The sequence below is a fragment of the Micropterus dolomieu genome, linkage group LG12 (assembly GCF_021292245.1).
Source record: "Micropterus dolomieu isolate WLL.071019.BEF.003 ecotype Adirondacks linkage group LG12, ASM2129224v1, whole genome shotgun sequence".
Lineage (NCBI taxonomy): Eukaryota > Metazoa > Chordata > Actinopteri > Centrarchiformes > Centrarchidae > Micropterus > Micropterus dolomieu.
Window position 1 is genome coordinate 26181488 of NC_060161.1, and position 20635 is coordinate 26202122.

Genomic DNA, 20635 nt, shown 5'->3' on the forward strand with positions numbered 1-20635 from the left:
CAGGCATTCAAGGAGAATTACTCAAATGCAAACAAACCCACTTTCCAGATTTGTGAGAAGGTGTTTCACGTTCATGTTTAACCAAAGTCACAATGTGAAGAGAGTGTTTAGATTATGTTGCTCATTCGGATAAATCCTTATCCGTAAACTCCCCCAGCTCCAATTCAAGGAAGTGCACTGGAAAATTATTATATTATATATAACCAATCGGGTGAGATTGGGCTCGCAGAGAAAGCTTGTTGTGGTGTAGGCTACATCCATTAACCTGATCAAACTGTTAAGATAGCTGATAAGTCAGCAGGGTGACTGTATAAAGACATTAAGTGTGGTAATAAAACAAAAACCTTCCTGGAAGCAAAGCAAACACCCTGTGCACGTGACCTCTGTGTGAAAATAATTAAGTATATATAGTAAATATACAGCATGTGTTTTAACATGCCATACAAGTAGTGCTGCAGCAGCTAACTATTAATCTGTTTTTGATTAATTATTTAGTCTAGAAAATTTTAATTCAGTTTCTCAAAGATCAAACCGACAGCTTCAGATTGCTTGTTTTGTCAGACCAATAGCCTAGTTTAAAAGCCAAATTTGGCCTTTTTACTTGTTAAATATTAGCATCCACTGTGCCTAACAGAGCTGCTAGCACAGCTGTAAACTCTTAGTCTTGTTTGTACTATTACTTTGAGTTTTCAGATTTGAAAACTGTAACCAGCGCCAATACTATAAAAATATAATATTGAAAAAAATATCTCTAGTCACGTATATATTCTCACTTCCAATCCACTTCACAATTATTGTTTCAGTATCTCAATTCATGTAAATGGTCCAAATTTTCGATCTTTACCTTTTACAGTTTGGGTCAGTTTTTCCATTCTGTAACTGTTCCCAACAATTTCAAGCAATTAATATTCTATCAAATTCACACAAATATATCTGTCTCTACATAGTCTCTTCAATGTACCAAAGATACATTACAGCACATTTTATATCACACTGGGATGCGTTTAAATGCAAACAGAAGATTTACATACTACAGAGGAACGGTGGAAAACAGGGAAACAGATTTTACAGCTGTAGGTTAAATGCTGATACGGGAAACACTGGCGATGGGAAGTAAGTTCAGGTCAAAGCAACACAGATAGAAAGAGAGAGGCTGAGTTGAGGTCAGCTAAGTCTGCCTGGTCGGTCCAACATGCAAACATTCAGCTGCCCAGAAAAACTTGGACACAGCTATGGAAACTCTGTGTGCGAGTGAGTAAGTGAGAGAGGATGAGGGATCCATGTTTTTACTAACAAGTGGTGTCCAAATATCCAAACAAAAAAAGCTCTATGTATGTGCCTTGCCTTGTCTTGTGTGTGTGTGTGTGTGTGTGTGTGTGTGTGTGTGTGTGTGTGTGTGTGTGTGTGTGTGTGTGTGTGTGTGTGTGTGTGTGTGTGTGTATTAGGGTTCAAAGGTCACAGCTGCTGGAGGAGGAAGTACAAACACAGCATTCTCCAAAATGACATTTTGCAGATCCGCATCATGTGAAAATTTTACCACTCTTTAACATTTCCTGTTTCGTTAAAACTCAACTAAAAACCATGACATGATCTGTCAAGTCATCCAACATCAAAATGTTTCCAAAACTACTTAAGGTCTATTCAAACTGGATGTATTTAAAATAAATATAAGATGTACAACAAATCTGGGGGATGTTTGTAACCCACTTTCAAATTACAGGTTCAAATAACGACAGTTATCATTTGTACCAAATACCAAAGAACATTTATTCTATTTATTTGACAGAATAGGCTGAAAATGAAGCTGAAATTTGGAATATATGCTTATATGCTTTCTTGCTGAGTGTTAGATGTGATACCACTGTCATGTCTGTATGATAAATATGAAGCTACAACCAGCAGCCAGTTAGCTTAGCTTAGGATAAAGACTGGAAACGATTAGCTCGCTCTGTCCAAGAGGTAATAACATTTATTTACCTGTACTACAAAGTACTAGTCTATGTGTACGACAAAACTCAACAGCATTTTGTTATTTATAACTAGGCTGCAACTAACAAGTATTTTCATAATCAATCAATCTGCAAATTGTGTTATTTAATTGATTAATTGTTTGGTTGATAAAAATAGTAAAGAATGTCCAAGTTAATGTAGATCAAATGATTGATCTATTATGACATAAGACAAACAAATTAACAGCAAATGATCACAAAAATAACCTGGAACTAGGGAGTGTTTGATAGTTTTGCTTGAAAAATGAATTGAACAATTACTTAAACATTTCCCCCCACTGGCCCTCCAGGCTCATAGAACAGGGTTTTATTGGTCCCTTGCATATTTTTAATAGCCCGAAAAAAGCAACCATGTTTTCATAATACTAATACTTTATAAATCGTATCTCCACATTGTAATAATTCATTCAAACAACAAAGAATTGCTTCAGACTGCAGACTCTGTGCGGACTGGTTCCAGCTCCCAGAAAGTTAACACTGCGGCCAGACCAGGACCAAACACAGCCTCCGAGGTCGGTTTGACTACATTACAAGTATTACAGTGCTGTGGTGGTTTTCTTGCCAGGTTTGGCTGTTGGCTGTTGTGGAGTCAGCTAATAGGACCACTATTGGACAGATACAGTTAGCGGTTTAGCAAAAAGTAAATGTATCTGTCCATCATGAAACTAAATTACCTTGTCTTTGAGGAGGAGTTCAGTCCTGATCAGGTCTCATTCACTTGGAGGCTGCTGAGCGCAGTTTGGATGCCAGCCCGCACAGCTCCGGATCTGGCGCCCATTCCAGCACTGCTCCCCCACTCATTCCCTGCTGGGTCCACCCTCCCCTCGCATGAACTCCTCTAGTGCTTGAGCAGAGGTGTAAACTAAACACTAAGACTCCCCAGGTGCCCCAAGCTCTCAGTCAGTCTCAGTCAGCCATGACCACTAGTTGCACAGCTGACTGGGCTAATTACATAACAGTAGCTAGTTAGCAGCAGTTAGCGGTTTCTTTAGCAACAAGTAAAGCCATCTGTTTATCGGTGAACTCCGTTCTTTAGGACACGTTACAATGTTGCCTTTGTAGACGGCATAGTACGCCGGCAGCGAGGCAGCTGATGTCCGATGTATAAAGAGCAACTGTCACTGGCCCGAACTGGCCAATCAACTTGCCTGACGTACATTTTTACTGGCTCAGGGCCATTTCTTATGTAAATCCATGCTTATTAATAATCAAAATAGTTGCTGATTTTTCTAACTTTCTATCATTCATGTTATTTAGCTTACAATTTTCTTTGGAAATTGTGACATTTATGACGACTGTTCTTATGAGTGAAAGTGGGGACTTTAATGACTCATAACTCTGCGTGATGTCAAACCAATCTGACTCGATGGACGTGTAGTGTGACATGTTACTTAAACTCTAATACAGGAGCGATTTGTGAAGCCATGTCACCTCTGCTTAAAAGCTGTAGTTGAGGAAAATGTGAACGTAAACAAACCAAATAGAAGAGCACAGGAGAGTAAAAACATTCTGCTATGATTCAGACCACAGAAAAACTGACTCAACCCCCACAGCCAAAACTTACAAGCAGTTGGCTGCTGATACTTTCTCACCCAGAAACACTCATAGAAATACACATAGTTTCAGTCTGGTGAAGCCTGTGATTATGTCATGACAGGATGCCTGACTATGAAAGCTCTGTAAAGGTGCAGTCGTAAAAATTACAAAGAGCCGAAGAAGACACTCCCTGGTGTTTGATGATCCCATATTTCTGTCGGCACGCCTGCAGTTGGTTTCCCGCAATGTGTGCCACATCGGAAACAACCTGCATGTCCTGTACCCGTGCACCAGAGGTGGAGAATCAGACTGGTTTACAACAGAAAGGTTAAAACACAAGAGCGTAGGAAGATTTAGACGCTAATAGAATTGATCCAGTAACAGTACACCAAATGTACAGAAAAAACTGCTACATTTTGATGTCATTGTGCTCTCTGTGTTGTGTTCACTGAGGGCGGGGCTCAGAGCCTCCTTCTCACACTCACACACACACACACACACACACACACACACCATCATATTGAAGAGAGTCAGCGAGCTAGCTAAAGCATTACACTTCAATAAACTAGCAAAAGTGCAGTCACATCGGCAGGAGTAAGAGGTCAGCTTGTGTAAGACTTTGTGGCTATTTGGGCTAAAGCAGATATTCCATTCAAAAAATTAACAACTTATGACCGGTAAAGCTTTGTAAAGAAGGAGGAGCGCTGCCCATGTGAGAGTAGCCTCTGTCAGACCCACACAGCCAGAAGTGAAGTAATAACCATACATTTAAATATTTCAATATGCATATTTGCATGATACATCAAATTCATTGATAAATTAAATAAATAATTAATTATAATAATAATTATATAATACTTTATATTAAATTGTTTAAATTGTATTCCTCAACCACATTAGGGCTGCAGCCAACGATGATTTTAGTACTCGAAGCTTCTATAGATTATTTCAACGATGAGTCGTTTAAAAAGTACTTTTGCTTGGCAGCGGAGTGAACAGTATTTCTGTAGGTTCGACACTCCAACAGAGTGAGACGTCTTCTCTCTAGTGTTAAGTCTACAGTTTGAAACCTTCAGTATAGGAGGTCCTTCCTTGGTACCAGCAGACAAAATCAAAGGACTCATATCGGGACTAGGGCCAAAAAAACTTGATCGGGACATCCCTACTCCTTTAACTTCAAAATCAGAGACACATATGACTGGTCTCCAGTGGTGTCTGTCTAATATTCTCTCTGTTAGAGAGGAAACATTCATACCAACACTAAAACTAAATCTTTTCAGTGACAACAAAGAAAGCAAAACAAAATGCAACAATGAGATAACAAGCACCAATAAATTGTGTTCCTGCATACGTGGAGCCATTCCCATTTATTTATTTCCCATTAATGAGCAGCACACTGTCAATCAATTAAACAATAAAAGTCTAATCATACTGCATCACGTCAGCTTTTATTGACACTGCGTCATCACGCAACTCCAAACAAGCTTTTGAGAAGCAGCTGATTTCTTAGTGTCACAACATACATCAACGAGGCTCAGTCACCTTACCTTTTATCAAGCATTTTGTTTTTGCATTGCATTCTTAGGGCCTCTGCAGTGTCTCTCTATATGAAGTAAAGGATTCAGAGAGAGAGACAGACTTCATGTCTACATAAGATGACACAGATGACTATGGCTGTGAGTGGCAATTATTTTCATGATTGATTGACACACTTATCGTCTATAAAACAGTGAGCAAAACCAAGAGTCTGTGAGGTCATACTAGACACAACAATGCTTCATTTTAAATGCAAATTTCAGCTTGCTAACATGCTCACAATGACAAACCTAGCATTCATGTTAGCAATTAGCACTAAACAAATAGAGCTGAGACTGGTGGGAATGTCATTAGTTTTGCAGGTATTTGGTCAAATCCAAAGTGGCAGTACTACATGAACCGTGAAGTTGTTCATCCCAGGGTTCAGTAGTTGTTCAGACATTTCACTCAGAAACCACAAATGTGAACTTCATGGTGGTGCTAGTGGAAAAGTCAGGGGCTCGCGTTTGTAGGATTTGACCTCGACCTTGACAATGAATGTTTGTACAAAATTTCATAGTGATCCATTTAATAGTTGTTAAAATAAAGGTTATAATGTCCAAAGCAACTTCCCAGAGCCCAAGGTATTGTCTCCAATTAGCTTGTTTTGTTCAATCAACAGTCCTAAACCAAAAGACAAAAATCAGCAGTAGAAAACAATATAATCTGAACTGTACTTGATTTTTGGGGCCAACGTAGATATTTGAAAGTGCACAAATTCCGCACACTCAATGAAGCAAGTATCTCTCAAATATAGTTAAAGACAGGGTTTCCCATGGGAAACTACTTTGCAGAGGTTCTTTCTTTATATCCCAACATTACAAAACACACTGATGAAGCATCAAAATTGCTGTCATTATGAATCTCGATCAGTTTACTTAGACCGTCTAAAAAACTGCAACACTTAATAAATAATTGGCCATGGCTGTGTAATGTAGCACCTCTGCTCTCTAAGGGTTCATAAAATTGTATACGTTCTTCTGACGCTGGCGGAGGTGGTCTGTATTTCAAGCCAGGCGTGTTGGCCCTGAACTAGAACTTGCTGTGGGAACCTCTGAATGAGTTGATACAAAGAAATGTGCCCGAGGCAGCAAATGTTACAGCTGAACAACAAAACATATGATTTGTAACAGACTGTAAAAGCACTGTAAATAACCGTGTCAGCTGGGCAACTTGTGTGATATTGGCATGGTTTCAAAATTGCATCAAGCTTATTGTTCTGAATTATGCAATGTTTCTTTCAAAAAGCATGTGAAAAAACAGTTTACAGTATGTGTGATGAACCAAGAGCCCACAGAAGCAACAGCTGTCTGACTTTGGTCAGGCTTTCTAAAACACTGTGATGGGATTTCACAACAGCACAGTGTCATCTACTGATTAGAAAAAGGAAAAAAATGAATGTGTCCTGGTGGTTCACAGGTTCAAAGTTCATGCGCATCTGTGACCAAGCGACCTTAAAATCTCTCCCTGACCTTTTCAACCTCATCCTTTTATCAAACTTCTACATTAAGCCAAAGCAATACGACTAGACAGAGACTTTTTTTACACAACATTAAAGGCTGCAACCCCCCCGGATTATTTTCATTAGTGTATAAGCTAACAGGCTATGTTTACACTGAAGCTGTAAATACAACACTGACGTATCTCCTTTTAAGTTGATGTGGAGAACATACTGTTGCTTTTAATATTTACATATCTAGCAAACAGGCAGCAACATTGAGCAGACATTTACAGTCATTTTTCTGGGCACCTGATGGATGCAATTCCCTTATTTGCTCTCCTTTTAGCTCGGTTTTTGATCTTCTGAGAAAAGTATGTTGCTCTTTAGCTGCTAAATGCTCCACTATGTCCATCAGCTAGTCCCTAACTGTGTCCGTCTGCTGTTTGCTACTGAGCAGGTCGTGTACAATGGATTCAATCAGAGCTTTTTCCCTGGAAACAGCGTAGCGATATTATGAGAGGGATAAGAGTGAACCAAAACAATGAGCTGAAAGACACTAAAATGCTATGTAAAGCTGAAGGGAACTCCAAAGTCGGGAAATAACTCTCTGTGGGCCTGTCACTGCGAGTGGCCCCTTTTGACATTACATATAGTAATTTGAACCCTTGTTAATATAAAAATGTTGATTATTGTAGCTTTAAGTTAGGGCGATATGGCCATAAATGCTATCATGATAAATTCATACCGTTTGATATCGATAATTATCACGATAAATGTCAAATCATTATTTCTTCTCTAAGGCTGATTTTTGCTCCTGAGTAAAAATTGAAGAAAAAAAAACAACAGATTTTTTTTTTTTTTTTTTTATGGTCAGAACATGACAGTGGATCAATTTACAAATCTGAGGTAGAACATTCAAACGTATAATGATGAAATCTTCTTTCAAAAAATATGATTAGTAAATATTTTTTCAGTCCCTTGTCCTCAACAAAATAAATATCTTAATAGAAAAATTAAGTGCTAATTTGTTTGTGATTCAAATGAATTAAATCAAATATTTATTGATGATTTATTGAACATTTGTTATATTTTTATTGGGGAAAATTATATTGCGCTAATTATTATTATTGTTTTATTGCCCAGCCCTACTTTAAGCTACCAGAGGCCAAAGTGTCAGGAGAAAAATAACTGAAAATATATCAATAGGAGCTAATTTTTTTTTGCTTAAAGAAATTCATTACCTGTCAAAACTGCAATATGTCTTCCGGCTAGTCGACCAATCAGGTTTTTTCAGCATTACGCAACACATCCCACTTTCTTCACAGGTACAACACACATTTCTGTCAGGCTCTGTGCTGCAGCAGGTGCTGCCAGGTGTCAGGTGTGTTGTCTGTTGATTTAAACAACATGTGACATCACCTCCTGCCCCGCCCATCTGGGACAACCAGAGCAGGCAAAGCAAGTGATCCGACAAGCCCGGCAGCCAGTCCCACAGGTAGACACACCTGAGACACAGCCGAGCGGAAGGTTTAACACGCTTATAACACACACCTTGGTAACCAGCAGAAGCACAGCCCGTCGACTGATTTACCTTAAACAAACCGCAAAGTCACTGTTGCGCAAAACAAACACAATATAGGTCACTAAACAAGTATCATAGGGATATCACATAGGCACAGACACACCTAGGACCTAGCGAGTGCAGCCCTGTCATAACCCTTCCACAGTAGATAAAGATATAATGAGCTATAAATAAGGCTAATGTAAGCTCCCAGACACAATGAGTCACTGTGAGAATATGACATGAACATCACAGTGATGCATTCACTCAAAAATGTCGTACATAATAAAGATCCTCAAGTGCCAAAAGGTCACCAAAATGTCAGTGGACACACACAACAGGGAAATACAGAATTATTCCAAGAATATTGCCATACAATCACTGTAAAGTCGACATGGAGTACAAAGTCATATTATACTCCACTAATAAATATATTATACATCATAAGAGTTATAAAAGCCACAATTCAGAGATTTAAACACCATAATATCACTGTAGTTTGGCGTAGCTAAGCCACATTATAAGTAACTATAGTGATATTATATTAATCTCTAAGGCCATTAACACTATGGATTACCAAAGTCACACATTATGTGTCAATATAGGAATATTACAGGGATATCTTGAAAGAAATGAACACCATGAAGTCCCTTTAAAGTCAGTATGAGAGTACAGAAGTCACTAAACATTATAGGGTTATTTAAAGAGATTTAAACAACATAATATTACTGTAAACTCAGGGTGGAGTAGCTAAGTCACACCATAAGTCAATATAGAAAAAGGTACATATCGTTATTTAAAGATATAAAAACAACATAATGTCACTAAAAACCTTGTTTGCAGTACTAAAGTCACATTATAAGTCACTGTATGAATATTACAGATATGTTACAGATATTTAGGAGACATTAACACTATGGCGTACCAAAGTCACACACCATAAGAATATTTTAAGGGTATAAATAATAATAAAAAACTCAATATAGGAGTACCACAGAAAGTATTACACGTCACTTTATGATAACACAATGAGCTACTATGAACTCTTAAGAGTCGTTTTTTTGACACTGGGTGCGGAGACTGAAGACGGTTGACTTTAATAATGAGTCCCTTGAGGTTATATATCACATAAACACCAGGTAATCACTTTAAAATATATAGGAAATGGCCTCTAGATGCACAAAATCGACTCTACTGTTGATAAAGCAGTTTAGTTTGCTTGTAACGACGGCTAAAAAACACCTAGCAAACCTTCAAACCAGTCACCACGTCCACCTTTCTTCTTACCTGCATACCAGGAACTTCCATGGTTACTTCGAAGTATGAACGCCCTTTTCCTCCTCCAGGTTTGTGTCTTTACGTCTTCTTCTTTTGACTCTTGCTTTTCTTGTTTTATCTCCCCGTCGAGGTTTCCCCCACACAATTTCAAAAAACTCCCCACCCCCCCCCAAAAAGAGGTTTAACTTCGAAGTACAAGTGATAAAATATATCCAAGTGAAAAGACGGTTTGTTTGCAGTAGAAAAATAAATGAACCAACTCCTGACACACACGTCCTGTGAGAGTCTGCAGCAACAAAGTGTTGAGCAAACGAGGATGACGAGCTGGTCACTGCCTACTTCAAGGGAGGAGCGACAGTGTGGAAATGTCAGCCTTACACATGTCTACTGCCACCTTGTGTTCTTTGTATGCTCTATCGCTCTATCTATCTATCTATCTATCTATCTATCTATCTATCTATCTATCTATCTATCTAAAAAATAAAAAGTATGAAAACGTATTTGTGGCTCAAAGTTGCTTTCAGGTGCGACTCGTAAAGTTGTACATTTTACAAAAGAAAATACTGTTCTTACTTTTGTTCCCGGACAAACTGACTCTGGATCTGGGTGTTTTTAAAAATAATTAATTAATGAATTATTAATGAAAATATGGTGCTTTGTTTTGCATACTTCTAAAAAGAATGTGTGTAAAAACAAAATTATATAATAAAATAATAAGGTGTCACCAATCAATAAAATATATGTGAGGCTCAAAGTTGTTTTTTGTTCCACAGATCTATATAGCTAGAAACAAGAGGAAAAAAATAGTTAAAAGGCAAATAATATAAAATTACAAAAATTTAAAAATAAAAATACATCTGTCTAACTAAATTTTAAAAACGTAAAATTTTTGCCTGGAAGAAATTTCCAAATCACTTCTCCGGACAGTATTATAGAACTCAAATGATACCATGTTAGTTCAAACTCCAACATTAGAAAAAAAGAAATGTGAAAGTTAGACGTGTATTTTCTTAACATATTTCAACAACTAACCAGGTAAATAATGTTAATTCAAGTGTTTATGCAGAATGCCAAAAGTATATCTATCTATCTTAAAAAATTGTTGAAAAGTCGAATCAATAAAACACGGGTTGCTTTCATGTGCTTTCAAAATGCAAATATGACATAATAAAATGCATCTGTCTAAATTAAGTAAAATAAAATGACATTTTGCTTGGAAGAAATCCTAAATCAAATCACTTCTCCTGCCAGTACTCTACAACTAAATTGATACCGTGTTAGTTCGGGCTACAACATCAAGTATGAGAGAGTATAGGAGCTGCAAATGTGCATTGGGTTGGCAGTTGACACTTTCAGCAACTAACCAGGTAAATAATGTGAATTTAGGTGTTTATGTTGTATGCCAGAAGAACTGATTTGATTTGATTTTATTGTAAAACAATACGCAACCCTAATAATAATAAACCAGAAAAACAAAAATGCATTTTTCATGTCGATGAACTGTCCCTTTAAGAATAATTTGTTATTTCCTACGGTCCTGGAAGGCGGCATCAGGTTTCATCGTGATGTCACCCGGAAGCGGGGGATGGGGGGCGGAGCCCTGCAGAAGATGGCGTCTCTGCGCTGTAGGCGAGACCCCTGCGGCGTTATCTGTCTGATTTTAACTTATTTCAGCGTGTTTTACGCGGACTACGTGGTCATACAATATGTCCTCATCCCCGCTTACTCGGGCAGGTCGGTATTTTGTGTTTTTATGTCTTTTAAACCGTTAGAAATGAGACATGGCGTCTGCTTCCCTGCGCTGTCTCCATTCATTTGACAGGTGTCACAACATCCTCACGCTTTATCTCTCTGCTGAATCAAGACACAACTTATTTTTACTTTCAACAACACACATTTAAATGGATGTTTATTGAGTGTTTTTGTATCCACCAGATACACCAACATCTGACACCAGATAACGTCTTTTTTCCTTTGTTTACTTGCTGAGGCGTTTGACCCGCGTCAGAACAGTCAGTCAGCTGTTTGGTTGCTGTGACAAACGAAACAGGCTACATTTGATACCATAGACACTGTAAGACACTTCCTGTGACTTATTTTATATCGCAGTTATAGTTTATTGATGTTTTTTATTTTTCTATTTATACTCGCTTATTTCTTATACTAATCGGTCGTTTAACCTGTTTCTTTAGTTGACACAGGCCAGTGATTGTGGACGAAGTATTTAGATCCTTTACTTAAGTAAAAGTAGGGTGCAGATACCATAACGTAAAAGTAGTCTGTTACAAACAAAAATACTGCATTGAAAATCTTAAGTAAGTAAAATTATGTAAGTATAATCAGGAAAATATATTAAAAGTAAAATTACTCTATGCAGAAAATTGTCCCCTGTGACTGTACTATACTATTATTTATTAGAATAATATTTCTCATGCATTCATGTAAAAGCAGGATTTTTCTGTTTGTAATTGTTTGTAAAATTCTTTAAAAACTTTTTCTGGTTTTACAAATCGAACAATTAATCGTGAAAATAATTGGCAGGTTAATGGATAATGAATGTATTGTTAGTAGCAGCCTTACACTTAACAGAGGAATAAAATGTGTGTGTTTTGTGTATTAAGTCTCCCTTTCTTTTTTCTCTGACAGTGTGTGGTGTACTCTACATGGATCAGTGTTCAACCTGATTCTGCTGCTGCTGCTGGCCTGCCACGCCAAAGCTGTCTTCTCAGACCCTGGTCAGTAACTCAGAGTGTGTGTTCACTACTCAGGTTATTAAGTCAAGAGGGAAATGGGTTAATAAATTGATTTTCGGTGTTGAATGTGCATTTGTGTTGCTGTTATCCAGGCATGGTGCCTCTTCCTGACACAGCCATAGACTTCTCAGACCTCCGCTCGCAGTCGTCTCGGATGAGTGAGCGGGTGAGTCACAAAGTAAAAATCCCTTTTCTGACTAATTACACAGAGTTTAGTCCATAATTTTACCGCTGAGTCAAGTAATAATTGTTCAAACATTTAAAACAACTTTACATTGTTCGCAAAAGTCTTTTCATGTTGCTTTTTGTGTGGATTTTTCCACCTTGGAGGCATTTTGTTTTGTCATGAATTCAACAACAACGTTGGTAGGAGGCTGACGGCTGAGAGAGAGGGAGGATCAGGGAGATTATAGCTTCTCTCTGATTCTGTGTTATTAACAGCTATGTCTTTATCTCAAGGTGACTCTGTAGTTACATCTTAACAGCTACACTTATGTCTGCTTTTGGGCTTGTCACTTTGTATTTAAGAGCTTAATGTCAGTCTGTCTAAAGTGCTGTCTCAAATCGGTGGTGTTGCTTACTGTTTGACCAAGTGATGGGAATGATGTATGAGTCTGCGCTAAAGCTGCACTCAAAACAAGAAAATAGTTATGTTGAGGTCTTCTGTGGGCCGAACACGATCTTAAATTTGAATAATAATGATAAACTATAAATGGTAAACGTACATCTCTTCTGTTGCCTGGGTTGATATTGTTGGTAGATGGGTCTACCGTTAACAAAGCCCGGGTCCCCTACTGACACTCCCCCCTTGCATGTGATACACAGACCTGGCACGTTGAACATATTTGTTGTTGTTGTATATTTTTATGTTGTCAGTTTATATATTTGTATGTACACAATATTCCCTTCCGTTGCGTTACTTCTGCACGGCACAGACCCAGAATAATGCACATGTATATATCTGTAATGTTGTTCTTCCATTCCATATTTATATATTTCTACATTTATTTATGTTGACTGTATGTTTGTCTACGTGTAGCACCTTATCACCACAGCAAATTCCTGGTATGTGTAAAACACTACTTGGCAATAAAGCTCCTTCTGATTCTGATTCGGGTCGGGTATTGTGAAAATTGCAGCTGTAAGGTTTCTCAAAGTTGAGGATTTTATGCCAGTGTAGTGCTGCAGCATTTATCAAACTTATATCAAAAAGCCAAATATTTGCCAGTTTTGGCTTCTTAAATGTGAGCATTTGCTGCTTTTTTTCGGTTTTATATCTTTGTCAACTGAATATCTTTAGAATTTTTGACTGTCGGGCGAGCAAACCAAGCAATGTGAAGAAGTTAGATTGAGCTCCGGAAAATTGTGATGGCCTATTCCCACTATATGTTTTTTTTTTTTTTTTTTTTCATCAGAATCAGAAACCGGTTTATTGCCAAGTAGATTTTCACCAACAAGGAATTTGCACAACTTGGTGTTGTGGTGCATAACAGTCACAATAAATAAGGTAACACAAAAACAAGTCCTGTAGTCCAGAGTCATAAGTATAAAATAGATATTAACAAATAAAATATGTGAAATATATAGATACATTCTAAAATGAGAAGCTGCACAGTGTTTACAACTAAGAGGAAGTCAAGTTAAAGTGAGTCCCTGTTCCAGATAGCTGCAAAAGTGCTGCTTCAGAATTAAATTCAGTGTACAAAGTTAAAGAGCAAGCTAGTTTTTCAGATGATGTTTTGTGCAATTAATCCAAGATCGTTGTGCAAAGGACTGTTTTTGTTTGTCGTCTAATGCAGTGGTCACAGCTGTTTTAATACGAGGAATGATTGTTTATTTTAAAAAATTAAACCGTCTTTCAAGGAGAGAAGTGAATTTGTTCCACTTGATGTCTGTAATGTCCAAACACCTTTTGTTCAGTATTTGTTGTGTAGAGTCTGTTCACACTGAATGTGTCACATGGCCGATAAAGTCAAAGGTGAAGCTGAAACTTGATTTCTTGTGGTTGAGTACCCGTCAGACTGAGTGGATGTTGTAGTAGTTACCTGTTGTCCTGCTGTTTACAGGGCTGTGAAGGTTGGACGGTGTGCAGTCGCTGTGAAACCTACAGACCTCCCAGGGCGCATCACTGCCGCGTCTGTCAGAGGTGTATACGCCGCATGGACCATCACTGTCCCTGGTGAGAAAACACCACCCATCCATCCTCTTTGTTTCATATTTTCTGCTTCTCTCTTTTCACCTCCTGCACCATCTCTCAGACTTTGTCTCTTTGTTGTCCATCCAAACCCTTCTTTCTTTAGGCATCATCTTCTCATCCATTTACTCTAATCTGTGTGTTTTAGGATCAACAACTGTGTCGGAGAGCTAAACCAGAAGTATTTCATCCAGTTTCTCTTCTACACCGGTCAGTACACAATATGCTACATCCTGTTTACATCAGAACATAGTACTGTGTGCTACTGCCTCTGCAGCCCTTATTGTACAATCTGTTTGGATAGTATGAAAGCAGTGAAAGGCTCCTTTCAGAAGATGAAGGCGATCGGTGTCGGTGTCTAAACTTTTGTCCTTTTCCAATAAAACAATAATAATAATTATCACAATTTAAATTTCCTCAATAACAAAAAAAAAACAAATGTTCAATAAATGTTTAATTTAATTCATTTGAATCCTGAACGAATTAGCACTTAATCTTTCTATTAAGAGATTTATGTTGTTGCAGAAAACGGACATCAAGTGTTCTGACCCTAAAGAAAGGATTAAAACCACAATTAACCGTATGGTTTCTTCAACTTTCAGTCAGGAGCAAAAATCAGCCTTTAACCTTGAAAGAAATAATGATTGGACATTTATCGCGATAATAATTGATATCGAATGTCATGACATTTTTTATTGTCATAACATTTTTGGCTATATCGCCCAGTCCTACTTTCAACACTGATAATCCGATGGTCACTTTTAATCTTTATTTCTTTAACCTTTATTTAAGCTGCAAGAAGCTCACTGAGATATAATCCCTCTTTTTTAAGGGAGACCTGGCCAAGAAAGGCAGCAAAACAGCATTTAAAAGTTACATTGACGCACACACGACAATACATTAAAACATCTTCCAAGACACACATCTACACTCCTCCTTAAAGACACCTGCAAGTGGTACCAGCACCTTTATCTGTACTAAAGCACCACTCCCTGCTTTCAAATTAAATTTTTACAGTTGGTATTAACCCCACAAGAAACATTTGTTCATTTAAATTTAATATTTTATTCCCTAGTATCCTTTTTATAAATCCTAATCCTGTCACTGAATACTTCCTCTTTTATATTCTAATGTTTCTTAACCTTTGCCACTACTGCGATTGAAGGGTAATGCTGTTGATACCGTGATGCTATCTGTGTGTGCAGGCATGGCCAGTCTGTACTCCATGGTGCTGGTGGTGTCGGCCTGGGTGTGGCGGATAAGGAACGAGCGAGATGGCGACGCAGAGAAAGAAGCAGAGACACCCAGCAAGCACCTGATAGTGTGAGTCCTCTGCAAAGTGAATAGTATCTGTAAGAATTAACCTAGCTTAGGTTTGCCATTGATTCAGTTACTCGGTTAGTCAGCTCATGGTTATGTTGTCTCTCTTAGCGCTCACTACATCATCCTCCTGGTGGAGTCGGTCTTGTTTGGCGTGTTTGTCATGGTCATCTTCTACGATCAGGTACGCACACACAAATCTGCTTCCATCACTCAAAGGCGACATTGCATTTACTTACATTCATTAGAGGGAGACTTTCCCGAACCCTGTTCTTTACCTTAAACCAAATCTTAACCCTCAATGAACTTGAGCCCTCGTCACATCTACAGGAACATAGTGTGTTATACTCATAGACTGTATATAAGAAGAGGACGTAACCATCGTGAAGTCACCCGTTGGTTTGTGGACTGCCGTTTTATTGCCTCGAGTTTGGCCGATAGGGCCTCGCCATGTTCATTCTTTGCAACCAGTGGCACCAGACGTGATATTTGGAAGAGACGGTGGAGCTAATGGCCGTGTGTGAAGCTAGCTAGCTTGCTTAGATAGGTGCATCAGTCTTAAAACTAAATGTACTCACCAGAGAAAGTGAACAGCCGACTCCTACTAAGCTTTTTTAACGGAGCTGGTTAAATTTACACAGTGCTGTTGGTACAAGTCACTCTAGCTTTGTTGACAGGTCACCATGGTAAGGACTTGTCAATCATAGATAATCCCGCCCTGAAGCATACTCTGCTTTATGGTCTATTTTCCTCTAAATGGGACCATAAAATACTTAACGTTGTATTAAAGAAGACATGAAACTAGCGACTGAGACCATAAACTCATCAGGAAAGTGTTTACTGAGTTAATAAATCAGCTGAGAAGTAGGGTCATTTTACCATTATTTCTAATGGAGCCGGACTTCTTTTAGAAACCAGAGGAGTCGCCCCCTGCTGGCCACAATGCAGGTTTAAGGGACTTCCACATTGGCCTCGCCTCTCAGACCGGAAGCTTCCCGCTTGGTTATACTCTCTGCTCTCATAACATCTACACTGGTGTGTTCACTGTTGCTTTACCTGGTCCGTGCTTGTAAAATATCCAATGTGTCTGCATCGTGTTACATAATAGGTAACAACTCTCTGTGATTCTCAGCAAAATACTATAATGGGTCGCCAAATATGTGCTTATATACCTGGGTGGCCCGCCCAAGTAAAGTCAATGTGTTGGAAACACTGTAATCCATAATGAAAATAATCATTAGTTACAGTCCAGTGCAAAATAGTTTATGAAAGTTAATTATTACATTGTGGACGCCTAAAAATGTATTTTTCAGCGTTTGGTTGTACTAAAAGACACTTTAAGGAGTTGTTGGCAATTCATTTTCTTCTGCTAAGTACATTTAGTTTTAAGTCTTTATGTTTTTTGCTAGCCAAAATTAGCATCCTAATTAATATATATAACATGAATAAAAGATGCACCTTACTAACCAAGCTGGCTAGCGCTATCCTCTCGTTCAAATATGGTCACGTCTGGTTCCAAAAAAAACAAGATGGTGATGTCCAAAATGAAACTCAGGTAGTAGTCCACAAAACAGCGGGTGATGTCACTGTGGCGACGTCCAGTTGTTTTACACAGTCTATGGTTGGAACTCAAACCGAGGTAAAAGTAGACGAGGCTTGTTGAGCCAAGAAAAATTAATACTTTATCAAAAGCCATTGTCTTATTTACAACAGTCTTTAAGAATTTGAGGGCTAAATTTGGATTAAATAATTTGTAAATAAAGTTTTTCCTTCTCCAGTTGGTCTCTATAATCACAGACGAGACCCCCATAGAGCAGATGAAGAACAGGCTGATGCTCAAGGACAGGGGCTCTTCATCTTCATCTGCTTCCACCTCCTCCTCCTCCTCTCAGCTGCCTCACCACCCCCCTCACACCCGCAAGCCAAAGCTCGCTCTGCTGCGGGAGGTTTTCGGAAGAGGTGGGTTTGCGCTTATCACCAAGAATTTGAAATCTACCACTAACAACTATTGTCATCGAGCTATTTATTACGTCTTTAAAGGACTGACTCTCATTTCAGCATTAAAATAAAAAGACGTTTTATGATTTAATCTCTTATTTTCTCCCCAGGCTCGGTTTTTTGCTGGCTTCTTCCTCTCCACTCCAGCCCTCCATCAGTTGGCGGCATCATCTACTCCGCCCTGCCGGACTATGACGTCTGACCGCTTGGCCCGTGAGAGTGCTAAGAGGGCGAGGAAAGGATGGCGAGAAAGGTTTTATTTGTGTGACTGTGTGAGAGAGTGAACTTTATGCCTAACTATTATGTCTTATCTTTGGACCTGAGAGGTGAAGAGGAAGGAGGATGAAGGCCGAGACTGGGACAAATGAAGAGAGTGTGTTAGATGAATGAGTGTGTATGACTTTATCCCCCAGGGCCTAAAAAAATTCAGCCTTAGACTCATGAAAATCTGTTCCTTTCCTGTCATGAAGGAAGAGCTCCGATGGTCCCCGTTTTGTCCCGATCTGTAGTTTAACCACCAGTGTTTTGATCATTTTACTTGTGTGGATAGGTTGGCCCCCTGTGGACACTGAGGTTTGACTGACATGGGTTTAACAAGAGTGATATGCAGATTTATTCACTACAGCTGCCTACAATCGGATGTATTTAGCTGCATGATATTTGAGTTTTTATGCCCAGAAATTGCAAACATTCAGGGCCAGATTTAATAAGAAAATGGGGCAGCACAAATGTGCACTGCGGGTTTGTTGAATTTACAGGTCCAATCTGCATGTAGTTAGCTCCTGACGGACTGAGGCAGCAGCTCATTACAGTAAGCTCCTGGACTAATGCATTTTTAGATTAAAGGAAAGCTCATAGGTGCAATTCTGTGGTGGGATTTGTCCGGAGGTCACCAAGTTAAAGGAGACCTATGGTGCTGCTTTTCCCAGTCCTATATTTTAGTTCTGTGACTTCTGTATGGCAGCTTTGCATGATTCAAAGATAAATCTTATACTGGGTCTTTATGTAGGCCTTAATTTCAGCCTCTATCTGAAACAAGCTGTAGATGCTCCTGTGTCTTTAAGGCCCCCGCCTCTCAAAGCCCACTGTCTTCTGATTGGCCTGATCTGTTTTGACTCACAGGGATTTCTTTTAAATACTTTACCTCATTATTTTAAGCTTCGGCCATGTTTAACATGACCATCCAAAATTGTAACAGTGTAGATAAGTCATAAAATATGGAAAAGCATAATAGGTCTCCTATAACAAAATAAATGCTAACTTAGTAATCCTCCAGAATAGGGATGAAACAGTATGAAAATTTCACGATTATAGTGACCAAAATTATCACGGTTATCAGTATCATCACTGTATTGTAAAAATGTGCCAAAAAATATTAAAATGTACTGATACACACACTGAAACAAATTTCAACAAGTTTTATATTGAAAACTACAAATACAGTTGCCATTTTGTTTGCATAAAAAATTAAATAACAGCAGATAACTTTTTGTAAACAAATGAAAATCATCAGTGTGCATTTTCAAGAGTTTATATTTTATATTATATAGGTAATACCATGACCCCGTGGGTCAATTACATGAAAACAAATAAGTCTTTAGAAGACAGTGATAGTAACTGTAATGAGCCCAACAACTGACATAAATACAGAGCAGTCTGTAGCGTTTCTAGATATGCTGGTTGGTTGACTAAACTGCGTAACGTGTTATCATGTGCAGTGGACAAATACACTCTGCTGACACACGACGCTCACAGCAGCAGAACAACGTGTAGCGTTTTTACAAGAGCAGCAACACTGAGAGCTTCAGTTTACACGCTGTTAGCAAGTCAGAGACAAACCAAAGCTAAAAGTTAACTCACCCTGCGTTAACTATAAGGTTCTTAAATCAAGTTTCCCTCAGCGCTCTCATAAAAACTAAAATACGACCAGACTTCAGAGTGACATTATTGACCCTAACAAACCCACGTTGCATTCTGCGCATGCACGCCTGCTTCTGGGAGACGCTGGACAGTGTTTACCGTGAGATTATAATAGCGTACCCGTAAAACCGTACCTGGTTATCATGGTACTTAAAATGTGTACAGTAATAATAACCCTCGGGAAATTTACCAGGGTTTACCATTAAACCGGTAATAGTTTCATCCCTACTCCAGAACGTTAATGTCCGCTGCAGTTCAAGTCCAAAGAAACCTAATGCTAAAAGAGCACTCCCCAGGTTTAGCATCGCCCGCTTAAGGACAGTTAGATGCAGCAGAACCAAAGATAATGCATTCATTATCCTTGTTTAAACCTGCTACCTACATTACCCACAATGCAACTCAACTGCCAGCAGTTCAGTCAGAGATTTGGGTGTGCATTTACACATTACTCGCATTTATTTTCCCAGCACAACCTTGTTTAAATCCTGGTCACACAATTTGCAGCCTCAGTCCAGTGGAATATTTATCCTACTGTCATTTGAGCAGTCCTCGCCTAAATGCATAACAATAATAATGACTCACAAACTGCAGCAGAATGCGTCACGCCTGTGCCCCCAAAAACAGGTGCAGAAGCCTCACTAAATCTGTCCTTCTGTGTTTTCTTGTCTAAGACAAAAGCATCTGAAATAACAATTAAGCCACCGTGAGACACCACAACTGTCCAACTGAAACTCCAAGATGTTAATAATGGGGTCTGAAATGCATGAGATAAAAATATCTTTGCACACGTTTGAGAATCAGATCAAAAGGGGTTTCCGTTGACAGTAAATCTGTAATGAAGATGTTATGTTATGTTTGAGCTAGGTGACGCTGAGCAGCTGATTTCTGACTTTGACCCACACATCAGTCTAACCCCAGTGTAGGTCTTTTACAATGGTGTGTTTGAGGGAGTCGACTTCTGGACAGTGTTTGTGCTGACACACAAACTTTCCTTTTCTGAAAGCTACTAAAGGAGGGCAGGGGCAGAGTGGCATGGTGTCAGCTTCCTGT

At 38.7% G+C, this 20635-nt stretch overlaps 2 protein-coding genes across 3 annotated transcripts in view; one reads left to right on the plus strand and one right to left on the minus strand.

Moving 5' to 3' along the window:
• stk26 (serine/threonine protein kinase 26) overlaps positions 1-9691 on the minus strand; it is a 33548-nt gene extending 23857 nt beyond the window's left edge. Inside the window, exon 1 of one of the 2 annotated variants that reach the window (XM_046065014.1) lies at positions 9410-9691. In XM_046065014.1, coding sequence (XP_045920970.1) covers positions 9410-9430 — 21 coding nt within the window. In that variant the 5' untranslated portion in view covers positions 9431-9691. The remainder of the gene's footprint in view (positions 1-9409) is intronic. The other variant, XM_046065015.1, reaches the window with a different exon arrangement.
• Positions 9692-11009: 1318 nt separating this feature from the next.
• On the plus strand, positions 11010-19024 carry zgc:77880 (zf-DHHC domain-containing protein). Its single transcript, XM_046065180.1, has 9 exons — positions 11010-11134; positions 12047-12135; positions 12246-12319; positions 14220-14332; positions 14496-14557; positions 15553-15670; positions 15779-15851; positions 17446-17626; positions 17776-19024. The coding sequence occupies exons 1-9, from the start codon at positions 11010-11012 to the stop codon at positions 17865-17867; spliced, it is 927 nt and encodes a 308-aa protein (XP_045921136.1). The 3' UTR covers positions 17868-19024.
• Positions 19025-20635: the final 1611 nt, after the last annotated feature.

Excerpts from the sequence above, each read along its gene's own strand:
- zgc:77880 (XM_046065180.1), top strand. The coding sequence starts at position 11,010 with ATGGCGTCTCTGCGCTGTAGGCGAGACCCCTGCGGCGTTATCTGTCTG. Across the intron at positions 15,671-15,778 it reads CCCAGCAAGCACCTGATAGT|CGCTCACTACATCATCCTCC; the intron begins GTGAGTCCTCTG and ends TGTCTCTCTTAG. Across the intron at positions 17,627-17,775 it reads GCGGGAGGTTTTCGGAAGAG|GCTCGGTTTTTTGCTGGCTT; the intron begins GTGGGTTTGCGC and ends TTTTCTCCCCAG.